The sequence below is a fragment of the Rhea pennata genome, chromosome 11 (assembly GCF_028389875.1).
Source record: "Rhea pennata isolate bPtePen1 chromosome 11, bPtePen1.pri, whole genome shotgun sequence".
NCBI classification, from domain to species: domain Eukaryota; kingdom Metazoa; phylum Chordata; class Aves; order Rheiformes; family Rheidae; genus Rhea; species Rhea pennata.
In genome coordinates, this window is record NC_084673.1 from 4,733,329 (window position 1) to 4,753,647 (window position 20,319).

General features: G+C 38.9%; 1 protein-coding gene across 2 annotated transcripts in view; it reads right to left on the reverse strand.

The window, feature by feature from the left end:
- The window catches only part of KLHL13 (kelch like family member 13), an 83,369-nt gene that overhangs the window by 16,066 nt on the left and 46,984 nt on the right, over window positions 1–20,319 (reverse strand). For both annotated transcript variants that reach the window (XM_062584541.1, XM_062584542.1), the window contains 3 exons: window positions 5,252–5,393; window positions 1,979–2,111; window positions 1,649–1,845 (listed from right to left, as the gene is read on the reverse strand). In XM_062584541.1, coding sequence (XP_062440525.1) covers window positions 1,649–1,845; window positions 1,979–2,111; window positions 5,252–5,393 — 472 coding nt within the window. The remainder of the gene's footprint in view (window positions 1–1,648; window positions 1,846–1,978; window positions 2,112–5,251; window positions 5,394–20,319) is intronic.

The following is a 20,319-nucleotide window of genomic DNA, read 5'->3' on the forward strand; positions in this document are numbered from 1 at the left end:
CCCCTAAGCAAAACACCTTTCAGAGCACGGCTCTGCAGCAATCCTGTTCTGCATCCCCATGGAGTAGGCGCCCTTTACTTGCAGGCATGACAAAGTTATATTTACACAGGACTGCAGAGCAGCAGCCAGGCAAGGTACTGAAGCTGTATATACTGGCATTGCTTACATTCTGTGTACAAGACAGAATACAGATAACCCCACCCGTATTAAGAAATTGCACTGTTTAACAATATAAAGTAAATATAACTGAAGCATGCAAAATTTATGGAATGAGTCCACTGAACGTAATGCTAGAAGGAGCACAGTCATTCAGTGAGAACCTGAAGCCTCTGACATCTGAGATTTAAAAAGGAAAGGATGTTTGAAAAATAAAACCTCTGAAAGACAACCTAAGCCGACAAAACATGTATGTAAGCTGATGTTTAGCATACAGCAAGATTAAATAGTGGAGTATTCAACAGTGCTATTAACAAGAGGCTACAGCTCAACGAAAAAAAGAAAATATTTCACATCTGGTTTCTTTGCTTACATGCCTCTTTCTAGCCATGAACCCAGGAAAAAACTCAGAAGTAGAAGCTGAGTTACCTCATAACCTGAACCTTTAAAATCTCTGTCCTGCTGTTGAGGAAGAAGTGATCTTGCTTGTACATTAATACAGACAAAATCGCAAAACCACGTAGATATTCAGCTTGAAGGGAACATGGCACTTCTCCAAAGCACAAACTCAGGACAGGACAGGACACCAGCACTGAAGGAGGACTAAGTGGGTTTGGGACCCGAGTTATTAATCTCAATTATAAATAAAAATTAGCAGGCCAACTCTAAACTGTAAATAGGCTGTATTGCACTGCAACTGCACTACACTTGTTTGCAAGGCAAACTTTTCCACTGCATAAAACTAACTCTGATTCAAGCTATATATGCATACATTTTCAAATAAACAGTACTAGTGGAAGAGCAGAGGGTTGCTACTTGTGGGCTATCCTCTGCTTACAAAACAAAGTTATTTTGTTCATCATGAACAAGTATTTTACACTGGGCATTTGGGGCTACTTTTAGTCCTAGAATAACTAGGTAATCAACCTAAAATTCTTGTACTTTTCTCATATACCTGACATTTTTGTCACATCCCTATTAGTAATCCCTTCAGAAGGTGTATTATACTAAAAGGACCGTGACCGAGTTCATCAGTGCAGAATATGTAAAGGTTTCTGTAAGGATCAATACAATTGTGCGCTTCACTCCTCAAAACTAAAAGGTTCACATGAAGTATATTAACTTAGGCAATAATGACAGCTTGTTCTTCTAGCATTTCTTACAGGAAGATAGAGTGTGTAAGAGCATGAACTAAGAAATCAAGTAAGGAATCTGTGAACTATAATTACTATTGCTACCATCACCACTGAAACTCACTTAGGAATTAAAACAATTGTAATGTGGTATAATATTCACATCCAATCCACCCCATACAGAATACTCAAAAGAGAATAAGACTATTTCATAATTTCCTTGAAATTTTCCTTGTAGATCTTATTCTGTGTGAACAGAAATTATGAATAATGACAAATTTTAGGCCTTAACTTTGCCAAGAAAAAGAAAAAAAGACTTATGTTGAACATGAAACATAAGTAGCATCAAAACAGCTTACCCCAGAAATAAGAAACACTTTACAGAAGTCCAAAACAGGTAAAATCTGCAAAAAGCTGGCAGCTTCCAGAGTGTCCTGAAGGTTGTCCATGTTAAGGGAAAGTTTTGCAGTATAAATGAAATCAATGATCTTCTTTAAGCCTATTTTGTTCACACCATGAAGCTTAATGCACATTAAATCCTGCTCCTTCATTCCTCCTGGGAAAGACATGGGGGTAAATTTATATGATCATTTTGATTAGGACTGATTCACACTCAACACTGAGCATGTGCGCGAGTGTCCAAGTGATGGTGATTTAGAGATAGCCATACACATTAACAGAAACACCACCTGTGAACATGGCCTTGAAGTAATCACTTGCAGAAGCCATCATTGCTCTGTGAACTGGAAACACTTCATCACCATCGCCAGGAACTAGTGTCACATCACACAGCAAACCTTCCACTCGCAGCTGGTCAAAACCCTGCAAGAAGAGCACAAGGTGAAGCATCTGTTCGATTTGAGGGGCGAGCAGAAGTCTCTTGTTTCCCTTAAGCGAAAAGTGAAATTTATTGACTTACTCACATGCACACTATAGTTCCAAAAAGTCACACAGGAATAAGCTGTCAGCTTACATACCATAATATCTAATAATAATTATTCCACTTAAGTTTTCCACTGAATAATTACCATTTGTTTTCCATAAATGACTGAAGAATGCAAAGCATATTGTGCCTAAATAAGCAGCCTCACTCATCACATACCTTCTTTTCAAGAAAGAGTTTGTTTCAACAGCTTATACTCCATAAGTCATTTTAGGTAGGAACACACATCATTGCTTTGTGACCGACCCATTCTGGACACACATTCATTCTAGATATATTTCTCTTTCATACCATTCAAGTGCTCTGCAACCTAAGAGGCTGCAAAATGCTGAGGCTTGCAAGGGAAGTGCTCACCTGGTTATATGATCATACTATTTGCTACCAAAGTTAACAAGACAAGCTCCAAAATATGTTTTTACAACAGTGTATCTGCTCCGCTTCCTTCTCTGAAGTACTTACTTTATTGAAATACAGTGCTAACCGCAATAAAAGAAAGTCATCTGCAATGCTATGCTAAAGAAAGATCTTCCTCCAGATGTTCACCTGGTTGGGGATAGTGGCAGATGAGTGCAATACCAGCCTTCTTCATGCACTGCAGAACAGAAGCTCAAATATAAAGCAATTTCCTTCAGACTGGCATATCACCTCATTTTTTTCCCAGTACTAACAAACATGCAAATATCGCCTTTATATAGATTTAACAGTTGAGGAAGTCTTGGCATCAGCTCCTAGGATTTAAAAATTTAAAGTACCTTAAAGAAAGGCTGTATTTTAAAAACTACAAAGGTAAGTAGGAAAGGCCATCCAAATTTGTCCAACAGTAAAGAACAGAGTACAAATGAAGAGGTGAATTATGAGCTCTAATAAATACCAGAAGCCAATAGAGGATTATGTTCTAGTGCATCTTTTGTGATATTTATTGTCAAGCTTTCACACCAATGTCAAATCAGCAGCATAACTCATGACAGTGTTGCACTGAAGCCAGGACTCTCTCTACAGGCCATAAGGAAACGGACTGTAATTATGGTATCAGTCTTGCAAGACAACGGCAATAAACAGGGGAAGCAGGACTCCACTACGAGCAGCAGTCTTCGACTGCAAAGAAACATGGAGACTTCCCTTCAACCTCATCCAGAACAGCTCATTTCTGATGCACAACAGAATCAGATATTTTGCAATTCACAAACTGAGGCATTTGGAGAAGCAAATCCCTTATCCTCAGCTCTTAAAAAAGTGACTTATTTCAAGGACTTGAACAACCCTGTAGTTTTTACAAACACAAACTTCCAGTTCCTTTGGCTCAAATTGTGAAGAAAACACTAGGATGAGGGAGAAATAACATCTCAGCACTTGGGCTGGGCTTCCCAATAGCCTTATTTGCTGTTATGTCCTTACAATAAAAGCAAATATCTTTGCTGCTAGAAAACTGAGGATAGAATCTCATTCTGATAACCTGCAAATTGAGCACAGCACAATCCTGCATCTGGTGTTTTATGGTTTTGTTCTCCCCACTTCTCTTCCTGCACAGATAGCAATTCTCCAGGGAATTACACCGTACTCAATGCACGCCTAAGCTTGCCCTCCAGAAGAAGTCTGCACAGGAAAGTAGCAAAAACTGTCCAAGTTTTAAGCCTGGTTCTGCATGATGTGTAAGGTCTCCAGCAGAAATGAGAAGATAAAATGTTTTTATATTTAGATTCTTAAAGTTTGAGAGGATAATGTTGTTACCTGTTAGAAAAAAGCACTACCATACAGCAGCCCCGCATAATTCCATAGTTTGCTTGCGGCCGAACAGTACAACAGGGAACCAGGATGCTGGTTTTAAGACACCGCGCCAATGCAACCTTCCGATCAGAAAGGTATCGCAGGCGGAAGTGAGCAGTTTCAGTGCTCTGCACAGGCTTCCTGCACAACACAAATGTGTAACGCCCCTGATGCAGGAAGGCTCATGGCTGTTTCCAAGAGAAGTAGCTATATGGAACCGCTGGACTTCTAAAAAGTCAGAGCTATAACCATCTTGATTTCTCCAAGCTTATTTTTGGTAGTTAGGATAGTCACCAAGCATGGATGTAAAACAGATGTTATACTCAATCTTCATAGAAAGAAAGAGAACATCATAGACCTAGTAACTCATCTAACAGACTTCAGAATACCTCAGGCTTTACAGAAGTACCCAACCTTAAAAAAAAATCTCATTAGTAAGTTGAACTGTAAGCATGCCAAATGCTTTATGCAATTACATATTCACAGTAAGATGACCTTACCATTTATTTATTTATTTTTAAGTATAAGTACAGACAGCAGAACTGCTAATCTATAGAACACATAAGAATGCTAGGAAAAATAAAGTTTCATGGAATTAGCTGATAAGAGTTTTGAATATATGGATACGTCTTTGTCATATTTTAGAGCACAACCAACCACCTTTCATTTCCTTTTTTTTCCTCTTTTGTAGGCTCTATAGCACCTTTGCTACATGGTCAGAAGTTCTATTGTTGTTTGGTTTTTTTGTTTTGTTTTAAATATATAACTTTTGAAGATTAAAGAAGAAATGCACACGGGCAAAACTTAGGTTTATTGACAGCGGAGACAGTATTTTGAGAAAGAGGGATACTCATATGTGACTGACTAATTAGTCATCTGCTATCTGCAATGTAACAGTAATTTTAATATACAATAACTGCAAGAAAGTGAAAGTCATTAATTTAATAGCTAAAAATAGCTATCCTGTTTCCCTGGCTAATTGCCAGACTACAGGCCATTTCACAGGTAATTCCATAGAATATACTACAATGACTTAAAAAAAGAAAGATAAAGTAAACACATATTGATACAATTCAGGAAAAGAAAAGCATCTTTCTATCTTCAGACAAAACAGGCTCCTGTGCTGCCGCGCAGCAGTCAGAAGCAGGTGCTGTGACAAGGAAACGTCTGAAAAGTTTGCAGAGCAGAGGTTTTTCTTACAGAGCCTTCCAAATTCTCCGTACCGGTCGTTACCGACACAAGAGTATGCAATTACCTGTAATACCACAGAACTGTGAGTATTGCTGGTGAAAAACCTCGTAGTCCCTGTCTTCGAAGACTGTAGATGGGCAGAGACGCCCATATCGCTGCTCCCCAGAGACACTTTCATATGAGGATCCTCCTCTTCCACCAGAGATCTAAGAAGATTAGAACACAGAAGCGTCAAGAGCAAATTCATTGTCAATCACTGCCTTCGTGTATTAAAACCACAGTCTCCTTGGGTAAAAGGCAACACCATAGAGGCTACAGGCAACACAACCGATCCTTATTGGTGCCCATCATCTAACCTAAGAAAGGGAAGTGTTAGAGTATCTAAGCAGGTTAACTTCGAATTTTAATTTTTAGCTTTTTTTTTTTTTCCTCCCAAGATTAAGAAACTTGGACACTTCATTTCTATTTGTACTTTGAGTATTTGGGATGTTTTCAGGTATTCAGCATTCAAAATCAAGTATCTCACCACACCAGATGGCCATGGAAAGCTAGAAGATTAAAACATTAAAGGTAATTTTAAAGTTTAGCAATTTTATTTTTATGGGCTTTATCAGGTTGCTCAAGTACGAAAATAACAATAGAAAATATATCTAGTGGAGTCTTACAGAGTAAGTTTAAACTACTTAGAAACACATAACTAGAAGAACTCTTCTAGTATATGAAATTCAGTACTTGACTATTGCAGGCAACACTTCATATAATTTTCACTTAATATTAGTGTGAAGAGTCAGTTCATGTGGTTTTGATTCCAAATAATTACTGTCCAATCTAGATAGGAAGAGCTATTTTTAGGTAGCTCTTAAAAAACTACCACACTGTTAGTGACCTACCACTTTAATTTTGAGATGTAATGTAGATTTACATAAAGATATGCATAAAATTCTACCTACCCTAACCTGTAATTATTGCAAAATATAAACAAACCTACTCTCTAGAAATATTAATAACTAGTTCCCATAATTTCCATGATTTATTATACTACCTATTGGCATGCACACCAACATAATGCATGCTCTCTATAGATGTGCATATATACAATATTAATTAGCAAACATATGTTGTTAACTCACAGATGAGTGCATTTTCATTATTAGTAAAGACTCCACATTTCCAAAAAGATTCATGGCAATTTGACACAAGTGCCGCAAATCTCAAATGGAAATAGCTCTCCAAATTCTTGCATGCAAGTAAAACATTGGCCTCCAAACTAGTTTCAGAAATTACTTTAAATAAGCAACAAGAATGTGCTCAAATTTTGTTTCCCTCTCCTTCCTCCCAAGATTTGATGGAATCACTATGTAAGGACAAAATGGAAATTTGCAGGTGAAAAAAATTCCCCCTTCCCTTTCTCTCTCTCTCTCTTTTTTTTTTTGGGGGGGGGGGGGCGGGGGAGGTGGTATGTTGACTACTTACAGCAGTTTCTGAAACTTATGAATTTTTCTGATAGCACTGATGTGCCTTGTTCAAATCCATGGTCATTTAAGGTTAGCTACGAAAACATACTCAAAACAAATTCACCATTCAACAGCTTACATGGGTTTGAAACAACGAGATTTTATGCACACAGACATAACAGATTGTAGGAACAAGGGTACAGCTAAATAGCTCTGACTTGTAATGTAGTAACCCAATATTCATACAGCCAAAAAATTACATTAAATGTGGATGTACTGTAGGATGCAATAGGTCAGTCATTTTAACAACAGAGCGATTTCCAATTTATAAAACAAATCCAGAGTGTGATTTAAATAAAGTTTTTGCATAGTATATCATACTCAGAAAAGCGTTCTCCAAGCTATCCTTGGCATACAATAAATGCATCATTCAATGTAACGCAGCAGCAGAGCAGTTGCTAGCTCGCGACCCAGAAGATTTTTTGTTCATTTTGCTCTAGCTCTTTGTTAGTTCGAACATAATCACATCAAGAAAAACCTACTGTGATTTCAAAGGACATTCAGTCTTTAAATTTGTTTACATGTCTTTCTAAGAAGAAACACAACATAACGTCGGGAGACTTCTGAGCGTGGGCGGGAAAGAGCTGCAGATTCGACTAGCATTAATTTGACTGCTTGTGCTCTTGAAAGATCTTCCAAACACGTCAGATCAGATAGCCGTTACGTGAAGGGGCTTTTACAAGACTCTTTAAACTCAGAAGAAAACAGACGATGCACTCTTCAATCACTAGAGGAAAAAAATAAAAATAAAAAGCTAACAAATTTCTTGCCAGTTTGGAATGGGCTTTTTACCGTGGTTGCCACATGCTATTTCCACTTCTCAACAGCTAGCATACTTTCTAGCATGCTTTGCTAACGAAGGCAAAGACCTTGATCGTGATGCATTTATTCCAATAACAGGAGCAGCAACAAGACCACTTTTCCGGACACCTCGCTTGGAAGCGGCAGTATTTTATTCACCGTTACACAGTTCCCTTCTAGGAGGTCCAACAACCCAGCAGCCACTACCATCAAAAGCACTTCTCCACCCAGACCCGGTCGAACACCATGCTGCTACCACGAAGTATGCTGAAATACTGGAAAAACGAGGAGAAGCAACCTACCCAAAATACGTTCCACTCAGATGTTTATCGCCTTTCATCTAACATCCTACCAGCAGCAGACCAGTAAATGCTGGAAAGAGCATGCGCTTTGCAACTTGCACATCCTGGCAAAATGCAGTGAACTACTTGGCTCTTCCCTGGTAGTGGATTTGGCACCATCTCTGCTAGTGTTTGCCAATACAGAGCACACAGCGTATTTTATACGCATCTCTGAACAGAAATTGCCTAAAACTTTCCAAGCTTTGTCCTAAAGGGGCCTCTACCATGTGATACCTCGTTACTACAGCATACACAATAGAGAGAATACAATATATTTTAAAACCCTTGTGATACTTACAAAACCATGCATTTAACAGAGCTTAGATGTAGCTACAAGCAATTATCTCCTCTACCTGATTTGCAATACATAACAGGCAGTTGCCTAAAATCTCTCTCATGCACACAAGCTGAGCTGCTCACAAGCCTCTCTACGAGATTGCCTTGACGCTGCTCTGCAGAAGACACTTTCATCGCTTCTCCTCTACAATTGCTGTTAGATATGTACAGGAATATAATACAGCTTGTTCATGCTAATTAGACATTAAAAATGCACACCTGAATGCTATAAAAATCCAGCAGAAATACGAACATTGCAGTTCTAATCTCAAATGCTAACTTGGCTGCATTTGACTCTGTGAGAATAATTTTAAAGACAACCAATGTTGTTGTTATAATACTAGCCTTTGCCTTGTATTTAAACAACCATTGAGGCCTTTAATGCTTGTAATACACAAATGCTTCTAACAGCCTCCTGCCAACAGAGAGACCTAGTCCATATTAGAGACAAAAGTTACTGTAAAGATGCACTGTACTAATCACATCAACTGTTATACTTCAACTGCATCTCATTCAACATTTGGGGATTTTTGTCTCTGAAATCATGACGTTGTTTTATTTTCCGGAAGGTTATTGGAAGTTTAAATAAAACTCACATGCAATTTTTTTTTTAAATCCTCTCCCATTGACATTTTTCTTTGGATATACGCTGCATTTTTCACCCACACCTGGTTTAATGGTTTCGGAAGGAGCAGCACCCGCTGCCAGTGCGTGGAATGCGACATTTAGGAATTTATTTTGGCAAAAGTTACAATGCGAGTCAGCAGCAAGACCTGGAAACTGTGCACCGATCTGCTGACCCCCAGCGCTGCGACGGACAGACAGGAGGAAAGAGCACTCCCAACGCGCCCAGATACTCCCAGTTTGCCACCGGCATTGTACCAGTTCCAGCATTTATCTCCACATCGCAGCAGAAGCTACTCATCTTTGCAAGGCAACGGAAATGCAACAGCACTTACATGTGGCACTGATAGCGGCAGAAATGAAAACAAGTGCTATATAGCACATGACAAGATGCATTTAAAAGCTGCCCTCTAAAGAGATATCAAATTGTGTAAAGCACAACTTCCATTTTGGGGGCTGCAAAGCGAATATTCAGAAACGGCTCTGCCACTTACGTCCAGCCGAAAGGCTCGGGCGAGCTTACACCCAGGCGAATTCCCCGCGCACCCAGCGAGTACATCTGCCTCGTTCAGGCACTGCGAGCAACTGCATTATTTATATTCATTAACATAGGTCTGCCAAGCACTATAACTAATTAGATAATAATGAATGTAAATATATTGATTTGTACTCTATTGTAAGTACAGTATATCACGATTAAGCATACTACCCAAGAAGAAAGCTAATTCATTTTCTAATTAATTCTATTGTTCTGATCAATAGAAGTCATTAAACAAGAAGTGCAGCGGTAGCATTTTTAATCAGGGTGAAAAAAAGTTGGTGGAGACAACTACAGTAGCATGCAGTGATAAATCACACAAAGTTGCTATAAATATGGATATTAATACCGCTTTCAACATATACACTTGACCTGCAGTTTTCCATAATAATTGTAGGTACAACTAGATTCTCTTCATTTATCTTCTCTTTACATACATCCTTTTTAATCTTATCCACTAGAAGTTACCTGAACAGCCTCTTATAGACAGTTTGTGCAATTATCTTTAGAGCTAGAATTTTAGAACTAGAAAGATGACTGTAAGCCAAACATTGAACTACAAAAATTATTAAAATAGTGGAGGGTGGAGTCATGTGCTTTATTTTATTTTATTTATTTAGAGTTGGGGTTGAAGAAAACCACACTGCAGTGTCATGGCTAAGTACCACTGTTGTGGAGAAGATGAGGTTTAAATAAGAACAATTCAGTAATATCATTCTACATTGACCTCATTTTTTTGAGAGAGATAAAGTTCAGTGGCTTTTAAAATGCTAGTCAGTCAGGTACATAATTCTCTAAATCTAATCACAACACAGGACAAAACGTGGAGAGAAAACTACAAGAACAAGAAGCTTCTGCTAATGAAAAGATGACTGGAAGGTGAAAATCAGCGCAACGGGTCTTCAGAACGAGCTTGAGTTTAATTGCTAGCGCCTACAGGCGCACGAGTAATCACACAAGCATTCGGGAGCTGAGCATTTCTGGAACACACTAAAGAAATTCGACAATACCCAGACAAAAGCATTCGGAGGTCTGCTCTCCATCACCGCTCCCAATTCCGTATACAATCTCTCTGGAGTATCTGCAGTGATTTACGTAGGCTGCAAGGACCGATCTCAGAAGGAGAGCAGAAATACCAGGCTCGGCCCAGGCAGCAACCCGACGGCCAGGACAGGATATGAGAGTCTGTAGTCGGAGCAAGAATTTGAACCTTACTCGGTCTGCACCTGCAGCTCGGCTGCCAGAGGGTTCCCTTCATCTCAGCTACAACCGGAATTTTGTATCATCTTTGAGGTTGAGCTTAAGCAACAGAAGTTTCCAGTCAACACGGACAAATATTTCCGAACTGGCTTGAACTACAACCTGATTCACCGAGGCAATAGCCAAACTGCTTTCTAAAGCATTTGGCCAATACTAACCTGTTAAAATAGATCAAAGCCAGTGACTTGCGATCAGCACAGATCTGTGAACACTCTTCTACTTTTGACTGCAATATTCAGGTGCAGACCTGCCATTCTGCCCAGCGCTCAGGGATGGGAATGAGCTAAAACAGTTATTCTCTGATGTTTCCTTAGTAAGAAATTAAGCTCACTCTGATGCGATGTAAACAAGGCAACTGTGGAAGTCATCACTGTGAACTTGCTCATTTGTATCAGCAAATCAGTGATCTGTGTGCAATGGTCAGAGTGCAGTGCACCATCCTGGAAGGCAAAGACAGCATCAGTCTACATCTACTGATATTCCAGAGCACACGTTCCCTGGTTTATTTTAAAACCACGACTTCTACATAACTCAGTAAAAGCCTACCAAAAGCAATACTGCCCAGACAGAGCATTCTTATTTTGGTGAAGCTCAATGGCTTGCTTCTGAAAGGATTATAAACTTATTTTCTGTGTCAAATTACTATCCAGTAACCCATGACTGCAAGTGTTCTGGTCACCGGTAAACTGCATCTTCAGAAACTATTCTGGGCACATGCCAGTGCTCTAGTATTCATCAGCAAACAAAGAACTGGATTTCAATTTCATATTATAATGTTCTTATCACAGGATAAATCTTCATTATTTCATGATCTATCAAAAAAATCTGGTATACTACAGGGCTATAGTGCGTGCCGCTGTGTGTATGTTTTGCTGATGAAACCATTAATGAAAAGGCCAATTGAAATACAATGGAAGCTTCAGCTATTATTAGAATATCTATTAATTCTTTATTTTGCATGCTTAGTCTGCCAAAATATATTCTTAGTATGCATAGTCTGCCAAAAAATAATTTAGGTATTAACTATCTTACTGTCTTCCCATTGTGAACAGATGTTCCAGCTTTCTGAGTAATGAATCTAGGAATTCCCCAATAAATTACGTGACCACCTAAGAGCTCAATAAGTTTAATTGATATGGCAGTGCTGTATAAAGGAATATCTCATCATGCTGCTATTAAGACAGACAAATATTATTATACTGCAGATGAACAAGTTGCATAATCACAGCATTTCACATTTCTTCCATTCTGCATCTTCTACCCACAATTTTTCAGGAAATTCTTTATCCCACTAGAGTTACTCTTACTCTTGTCCTCCCCCATAACAACTTCTGATCTTTTTATTACTACTTTTCAATAGGAGTTTCTGCAACTTCATTCTTCTGTGGTATCAGTAAAAGTAACCACTTCTATCATTTGCTCACAATTACTTATTATAAAAATACAGTAGAAGTTTGCACAGGAATTTTAAGTTCACATTTTTCAAATATATGCAAGGCTTCAGCTAGAAAAGAAAACAGAGACAAAAGGTAAAGAGATCAAGCTGCCGGAACAAAAACTAACAGATCAACCCAAACGCTTAGCAAGGAGGCTCCCGGAGCTCCTGCTGCTGACTCGGGGCCATATGGGTGCCAGCACAGCGCATTCGCGTTCATACCCCGCACCCTTTGCTGCTGCTGCTGCTGCTGCACATCTGAAATCAGGACGGACAGAACAGCAGCATGGAAAGCACTACTCAATGACCTGCCGTACTTAAAACACTCCAATTCCTACTCATAAGGCTTCTCTGATGAGCACTAGTCACACACAATCTGCTCCATGTCACTGTTTCACTGCCGTTTAAAGGATGCTTTTTAATAGACGAACTACAGAGATGTGACATTTACCTGGAAATACTTTGCATTTGTCACATTACTGATACGCATTTCTTACCCCTTTTTTCCTCTCATGCAGAAGAGCAAGTAAACCGCATTTTTGTGCTGTTTACTTGAAAAGGGTCGCCACAACCCACAGTTAATAAATCATTACCTCCAATGGATTAACGCTGTCATTAGCTACTGCGGTGCAAATTTAAGAGCCTGTATTTGAGTATCACACTTTTTACACCTGAATTTGTTTACGTATCAGAATATAATGGCAGAATATTTAAGCTTTTTTTTGGTAACCCAATACTGAGTCCCTCTAAATCAGAATTCAAGGAGAAGCCCTGTAACCACAATCGCTGAAGGTGCTGAAGCCTCCAGGGAACGAGGACAAGCTCAGACATGGGCTTCAGTGACTTGGACACAGAATTAATCAGGCTCAAGGCAAGTTATTCTAGAAACTGAGTTTGGGAGACCAGTGCAAAAAATCATCTGTTCTGAATTTATGTTTTTCCTCCAGACTATAGTGAAGTCTGTTTGCACTGCCACCCAAAATCTTGGTGTAAAGTCTCTACCCAAGCACGCAAGCCCATGATGTACACACGAACGAGAAAGGCTAGTAGAAGGACTTGGGCGACTAAATAAGTGATGACTCTTCCAAATGCCAGCAGAGAGCAATAAGGATATTCTCCATGTCCCTTCACCCCTTTTAAGGTTATGATGGCACCAAAGTCAATGCAAAATTAGGTCCCACAAAGCCTGCAGAACAGGACTGAGCAATATCAACAACATTCCCTCATACCCAGCACAGCCAGACTGTTCAGGTGTCATTTCCAAGGACACGCGCACAGAAAAAATTCCTGCTTAAAAACAAATCAAACTCCATCAGTTGCTTCAAACTGTTTGCTGCATAATTACAGCCCCTTGGTAAAATCAAATTTGTTTTTCATTGAAACAAAGCAGAAGTTGGCTCCATCACTGCTATAAAGCTTTTGTTCCTAACAGTTATTTAGTCTCTCTGCAAGCCTTAATATAACATCCGCATTTATCTATTTGACAAAGAGTTTACATCCATTTAGCCATTTCTAGCTCAAATTTGCAGACTCAAATTGGTTAATGACTGGAAATGAGAAATAGTTCTCTAATGACACTTTGCCAAAGTTGTCATTGGGCTATGATTTCTATCATTAAGGACAGAAAAAGCAGCACAAGCACACATGCTCTGTAGCTTTTCCACAGAAGCAGAACCACTTCCATTGCCCTGAAGTTCCAAAAAGTAAAATACAACCATTACTCAGAAGCTCCACTTTTAGGATGTACATAGTCAGTGCAGCCTAATCTTCTGCCCTTTAGATTTAGTCTTACATGTTCAAACACAAGTCATAATTGGAGCTAGGCAGTTGAATACCTCCCAGGCAGTATAAAACATTTTTTTTAAAAAAAAGAAAAATTCGTAGTCTCCTTGTGAATGCAGATTTGACACATCTTTAAATTTAGTTTATATATATACGTACATAGAAATTTTTTAACTGGCAGAATGATTCCTTAGAATGAAAGCAAATTAATGTATTTGAATGCACACATGCCACCGCAGATGGACAAGATGTGGTCATATGTTCCCTTGTATTGCTGTATCGGACCTAGGAACTCCTTTCCAAATCCCCTCTGCCCCCGAACAGTTTTCTGTCCATATGCTACCCAGAACAGTCTTGATAGCTTAAAAGTTATCAAAAAAAAAAAAAAAAGACAAAAATATTCTGACATTAGTTTGTTATTTAACCCGTGCTCCCTCTGCTACCAATGTCTGTTCCATCATTCCTTTTGCTTTATCATTTATCATGCTTGTTTTATCCTTCCTTTATTACAATCTCCTGCTTTTTTTATTACTTCAATTTGTAAAATATTTTTCCCCTCAGCTCATAAAGGGTTTATATCTCAGCACGTCAGAAAACAAGTGTGGGCCATTTGTCAATGCCATGAAAAACACATTTTTGCAACTTAGGTGTTGCAAGGATTTTCTAAGTCATTTCTAGACAAAACAGTACAGCAATAATATGAATGTGCATCTCCATTTTAATGTCATTTCTACACATTTACACTGCTATTCCCACTATTATCATTTAGAACATGGGATTTATTTTCAAATCCCAATATCCACCAACTACCTACTACAAAAATCCATGATTACCCCCAAACTTCAAGGGGAACGACTGCATCGCAGTTAAGGCTGGCAAGTAGAAAGTGGCAGCAGTCACTGCGCAACAATGTTTTCCCCTCAATAACAGGAAAATAATGGCAAAAGTGATGAACTGGCAGATCTGATGTTCTAGCAAAATGGGCTGAGCAACATATTCAAGATAGTCCAATAAAGACACTCTAGCATGTCACAACATAATGTCGATATTGCAACATCATTTTGCATAAAGAGCGGGAGGTGACTGAGAACCACAGCATCACCAGCAAAGGCACTGAAACTGGGAACCATCATGACAACCAGTTTCTCTTCTGTATTTACCAATTTAACACTACAACAAAATTTCACATCTCTAACTTCAAATATTCTACTGAAATACCTCATATTTTAAAACAGCAGCAAAAGTAAGATTAACGAGCACAAATGAGAAGTCTGTAAAGAAAAAGGCTGGGACTAAAAGTTGCTTTCTGTTTTCAGGAAATAACTCCCTCGCATTCCCCCTCTCCTCCCCCAAATCAGGTGCACGCATGCATTTTCTGATTATTTTTAAAAATATTTTGGGAAACCTGCATGTTTACTTCCAGTTTGCTGAAATCTGAAATATCTAGGAAGCACTTGCTTAGAACAGAAATCTTGCCAAAGACAGGTGAGTCTTTGCTTTGGTGTGAGTAAGGAACAGTCTGTCAAAATGCTCAAAAGCCCAGCAAAACAGTTTATTTTCTAAATATGGCCAACAAAAATGGTTGAGACATGTAGGGTGGTCTCAAGAAAGAAAACTGCCCAATACAAATGGTCTCTGATGAATTATTCATTACTGCAGAAACATCTTTTCCCTTTTAAGTATACAATTTTGTATAGCAAACTAGAGATTTGCAAGAAGACACAGAAGCTTTAACCTACATAAGCAGCTAAAACCAACACTGATGACTCCTGAGTATTAAGAATTTCTTCAACTTTTCTATATAGTAACTGGCTTCCATTAGAGAACAGCACTGGCTATCAGACAAATTTAAAAACTTAGAATAAACATACTTTGTTGTGAACACTCTGACAGTAATATTTCTATCAACATTCTTTCTTTCTCCTAACTTTAGTCAGTTATTTCTGAAAATCTGTTCAAAGTATAGTTTCCATTCAAAGTGTTAAAATGCTGTTCAACATAAAAAGCTGGAAGGCACTAAGGTTGTAACCAGTTATTTTGCATTACAAATCGAAAACACCTAATATTTAGCTTTTCAGAAAACAGCTAAATCATTCTCACGTGAAATCAGAACTAGAGAAGTTCGTTATCCTCCCTTCTATTTAGTGCAAAAACACTACTTTTGCATTATTGAATTCTTTTTTTTGGAGTGCATGATAGTACTCTAATCTCCAGAGCTTCCACATACAGCTAGATCTTCAATCATGTTAATGGAAGATATAAACAACTCTGGAAAACAGTATTAAGGACATACTGCTACTGGGAAGAAGAGAATTCTGCTTTTTGTTCATAATGTATTAGATGACATGGTCTGTGATCATTCAATAATTAGGACACATTCTCACACACTTTAAACTGTGTTTAGATAATGAAATTCTGTACAGTTCATCGATGCACACCTACAACTCCAAGGAACGCCACGTTTCCAGCGCGCTATTACTCACTCCATCCTCTCATCTGATTCACTTGCTGAACTGCTCACCTGACCACACTAATATTAAGTGACTTAGGTCTGCCTCAAATAGTCAACACAACAGCAGATATGAATATATAATTTCACTAGCAGAGTATGCACTTGCTTAATATCTGTTGCACTCATTTCTACACAAGGAATCTATATCCAAAACTTCAACAACATACGTGCTATGAAAGAAAATGCAAAATAACTTGATAAAGACGTGCACGTCCATACACATCTGCAAGCTGTGCAAGGGCTACAGTCAGGCTGTGTTATACCTACGTCTGTTCGCACGCCAGCACTCCCACTATAACGCTGCCTGCTCTTCCCCAGACACCACCCCCGGATCTCTCACCCAACTGGTGGAGAAGCTCAAGATGTTCCGGACCGGTTCCACCAGAAGTCAGGGGATGTCTGCACTTCCCTGCTAGGGACGTTTCACCCTCCGCTTAATGGGAAGTTACTTCTTGCAATTAAGGATATTCTGAAAATATCTGTGATCTGTAACTGTACCTGTAACTGGTGGGGACCAGCAGCACCCACGGAGAAGCAGCTATTCACTGCTTCCCCTTTCCATTGCCAGGGAAGCAGTACCAGAAGCAGTGAAAAACAGCAGACTGCCCCCTAACAGAACCATCCATTTCCCTACAAGCTCTTCAGCTCAGCTTGAACAGGTGCTTTCCTTCACACGCTACCTGGGCACGAAACTCATCCAGCAGAAGACTCCTAAACGAGCTCTTTGTCGTCCCTTCGTCCGCACCTTTGGAACTAATCAAACTTCTAAATCAGCAGTTGCAGGTAAACTGATCCAGCTACAAGGCTTACAGGTCAATTCCCCGTTTTATGGCGGTAGTTTGTACGTAGACGCCTGCCTCATCCAAGAGGCCGACCAGGCTCATGACCGCAAGCCTGCGCTTTGCAGTGCGGCGAAACTATGGCAGAGTTCAGGTATCAGGCACACAAACCAAACAACCACTAATAAAATCAAGGGCACCTGACAATCAGTTTAACCCCTACGGAAGTTGCTTATAAACAGTAAGTAGAAGGAAGTATTTAAAGTTAAGGTCAACTTTACGAGAAAAACTTGAAAAGTTTGCAATTTCACTTCACACAGACAAAAGATTACTCTAAAACCACCCTAATGCTACCAATATAGTTTACATTTCAAATTGCACTATAAACTTATTTTGTAATAAGATTTAGATGCCAAGTGTTGAAAGGATTAAGGGTTCAGTGATACATTTATATATTCTAGATCCAAAAATATTAAGTATAGATATATTGATCTGTAAATGCAGGAGTCTTATGGTTATATATTTTACATCACTGGATGTTCCATTTCACATGTCACTCTTCAGCCTTGCTTGAAACATAAGTCTTTTCTCAACACTAACAAAAGTAAACTTGCAAATACTGATGTTAAAAGCCTCTGCATATCACGTAAAACATTTAGCAAATTTAGTGTAATCTTTGCAATGGAAAGAAATCCATCTCCTATTTTCCTTAAATCACAAGGCTGTTTTTATCCGTTCATATGTATCATCTAAGCAAATAGGTGCCATCCTGTAACGTTTCTCATTATTTGTAATATGAGGTATGAATAATTTTAATGTTACATTTAAAAGTCCTGCTAATGTCAGGACTTAGGCATCAGTGAAGAAATACACCTCTGTAAGCCTTGGGATGCATTGTATCATTATGAAAAGATTATTAAAACTGCTGATCACATAAGTTCTCATGCTCCAGATAAGCACAGCATCATATAGTTATGCGTGATTACTAAACATGCCCACATACTTTTAACACATTGAGATAATCAGCCATATGATCCCCATAATAAATGCTGGAGCAGACAGAGGAGAGATTAGCTATTTAAAGGCAATACATGAAAGAAATGCTCAGTTTCAGCAGCAGATATATCAGACTAATCTATTCCTTGCATTTTATAAATCCTATAGTTTAAAAAACAAAACAAAACCAGGTAACACTCAAGTCAGTATTTCCCTAAAATAGCTTTCAGATCCCCACAACTCTTTTCCACGACATTTCTTCTGCATTTAGTCGTATTTTCATAAACCCATAGCAATTAGCAATTTATTGGAAATAGCCAATTTTCTAACAGCCTTAAGCACGCTTGATGCTTCCAAAGAAAAACCTGAAGAACTTTCATGGAAATTAAGACTAAAATGGGAGCGCAGGCAGCCAGGTCAGCTCCTGAACGCTAGCCTTTCTCACTGGGAACAGCAGTGACGCTTCTGCTCTGCCTCTTGCATTGTTTCAGCCCTACCGATTAACCCCACAATTCTCTAAACGCACTAAAAAATACACACAGAACCTGGGAAAACGTGCGATGCGTATTTCTGAGGGCATGTACCTACAGCAGAGGAAGCAAAAGCCTATCTACAAAAAGGCAATATAAGCTTAAAAGCACAAATATCATAGCTATTATGCTGGAATACTATCGGAAAGCAGTAGCCTTTATAATAATTTTCCAGAAGTCATCTACGATATTACATGTGTTTTTTAAAGTCACTCTTCCTCGTTTTGATAGAGCTGCTTCCTTAAACAAAGGCAGATGCAAGCCGAGAAATCTACTTCTGCTTCTATTTCGGAAAGAAAAAGCCACCTGTATACGCTAACACAAAGCTCACAGCACCAAAAGGTAAATATAAGCTTTACCAAGATTTGGCAAGACGAACAAAGGCATACTGATTTCACATGCACCAAAATACTCATTTATATTAAGCTTCTTGATATGGACAACCTGTATTAGCTATATATATATCTTTTCAGATATTAATGATTTACATTTATGTTCTAAGCTTTTACTGTAACTTTTTAAAATAAGGCTTATCTGTATTAAGGCTAGGACTTTAAAGAATAGATCTGGACCAAAACAAGGGTTTGTTTTCTATTTTTTTAAATACAACAACTCAGAGAAACAAAAGTGCACTACAATACAGCAGGTGATTCCATGCTCAGTTGCAGGAGGAGGGAAAGGTAGCATATACACTGCAAATAAAGCCTGCCTCAAAGCTTCAACTTGTCAGTTCAAGATCAGCTCTACAAATTCACATCAACACGAAGTTTGCAAATGAACATTTAAGATACTTATATGAGCAAGGCTTAATCTGCACAATTTCTCTACGTTCCAACAAAGAGGGAAAGACTCGACACAACATCCAGCATGAAACATCCAGGATAAAGTCTGAGGGTCCACATAGAAAAACAAGGTAAAATACTGAGTGCCAATGTCATTCAATATACAACAGGGTATTTTGCCACAGGGTAGTCTCACGAAAGAAATCCCACCTTATTATCCTCATTTCTCTCACTTACATGTATGCTGGAGAAAGTGGCGATGACCTGGATGTTTTAAGCACAGGAACTGGGAATTTCCAGATAGCAGGAGAGCTCGTTTTCCATTTCAATGGCATGTTGTCACCACGGTACTACAATAACAGTAAACAGCGTTTCCATAACAGACTACCAACTCGGACTTCCATTCCACACACTACCGACCCAGCAGTGGCTGCTGCTAAGAACGAGGAAACGATTCTGCCAATGCCCGTAAACTGATGCTTCCGATCTGTAAAACAGGGCTGCAAGGCATCGCCTTTTAAATCCTGCTGTCCCCTAAAGCAGTCGGATGATTCTATCGTTCTCACTCAACAATAGTGCCACCTCGTTAGGGAAGCGCTGACTGCAGTACACGTTCGGGGGAAAAAAAAAAAAAAAGACTGCACTGTGCACACCAGCACAATGCAGCTTTATTTAGTAAAAGCAGCTAATTTTTAAAGAACTCTTTCTGATGCTATTGTTCTACCTTCGCAGGGACACTGCAGCACTGTACTATATTCTCTTCCTATTAACCTGATTTCTGACCAATAGAAGCAGGAAAAAAAAAAAAGGTTTCATAGGAAAATGAAGCAACATACCTACTCAGAATACACTTGTCATCCTCTGAACATTCTTCTTTTGAGCTGCAACAATACAAATGGGAT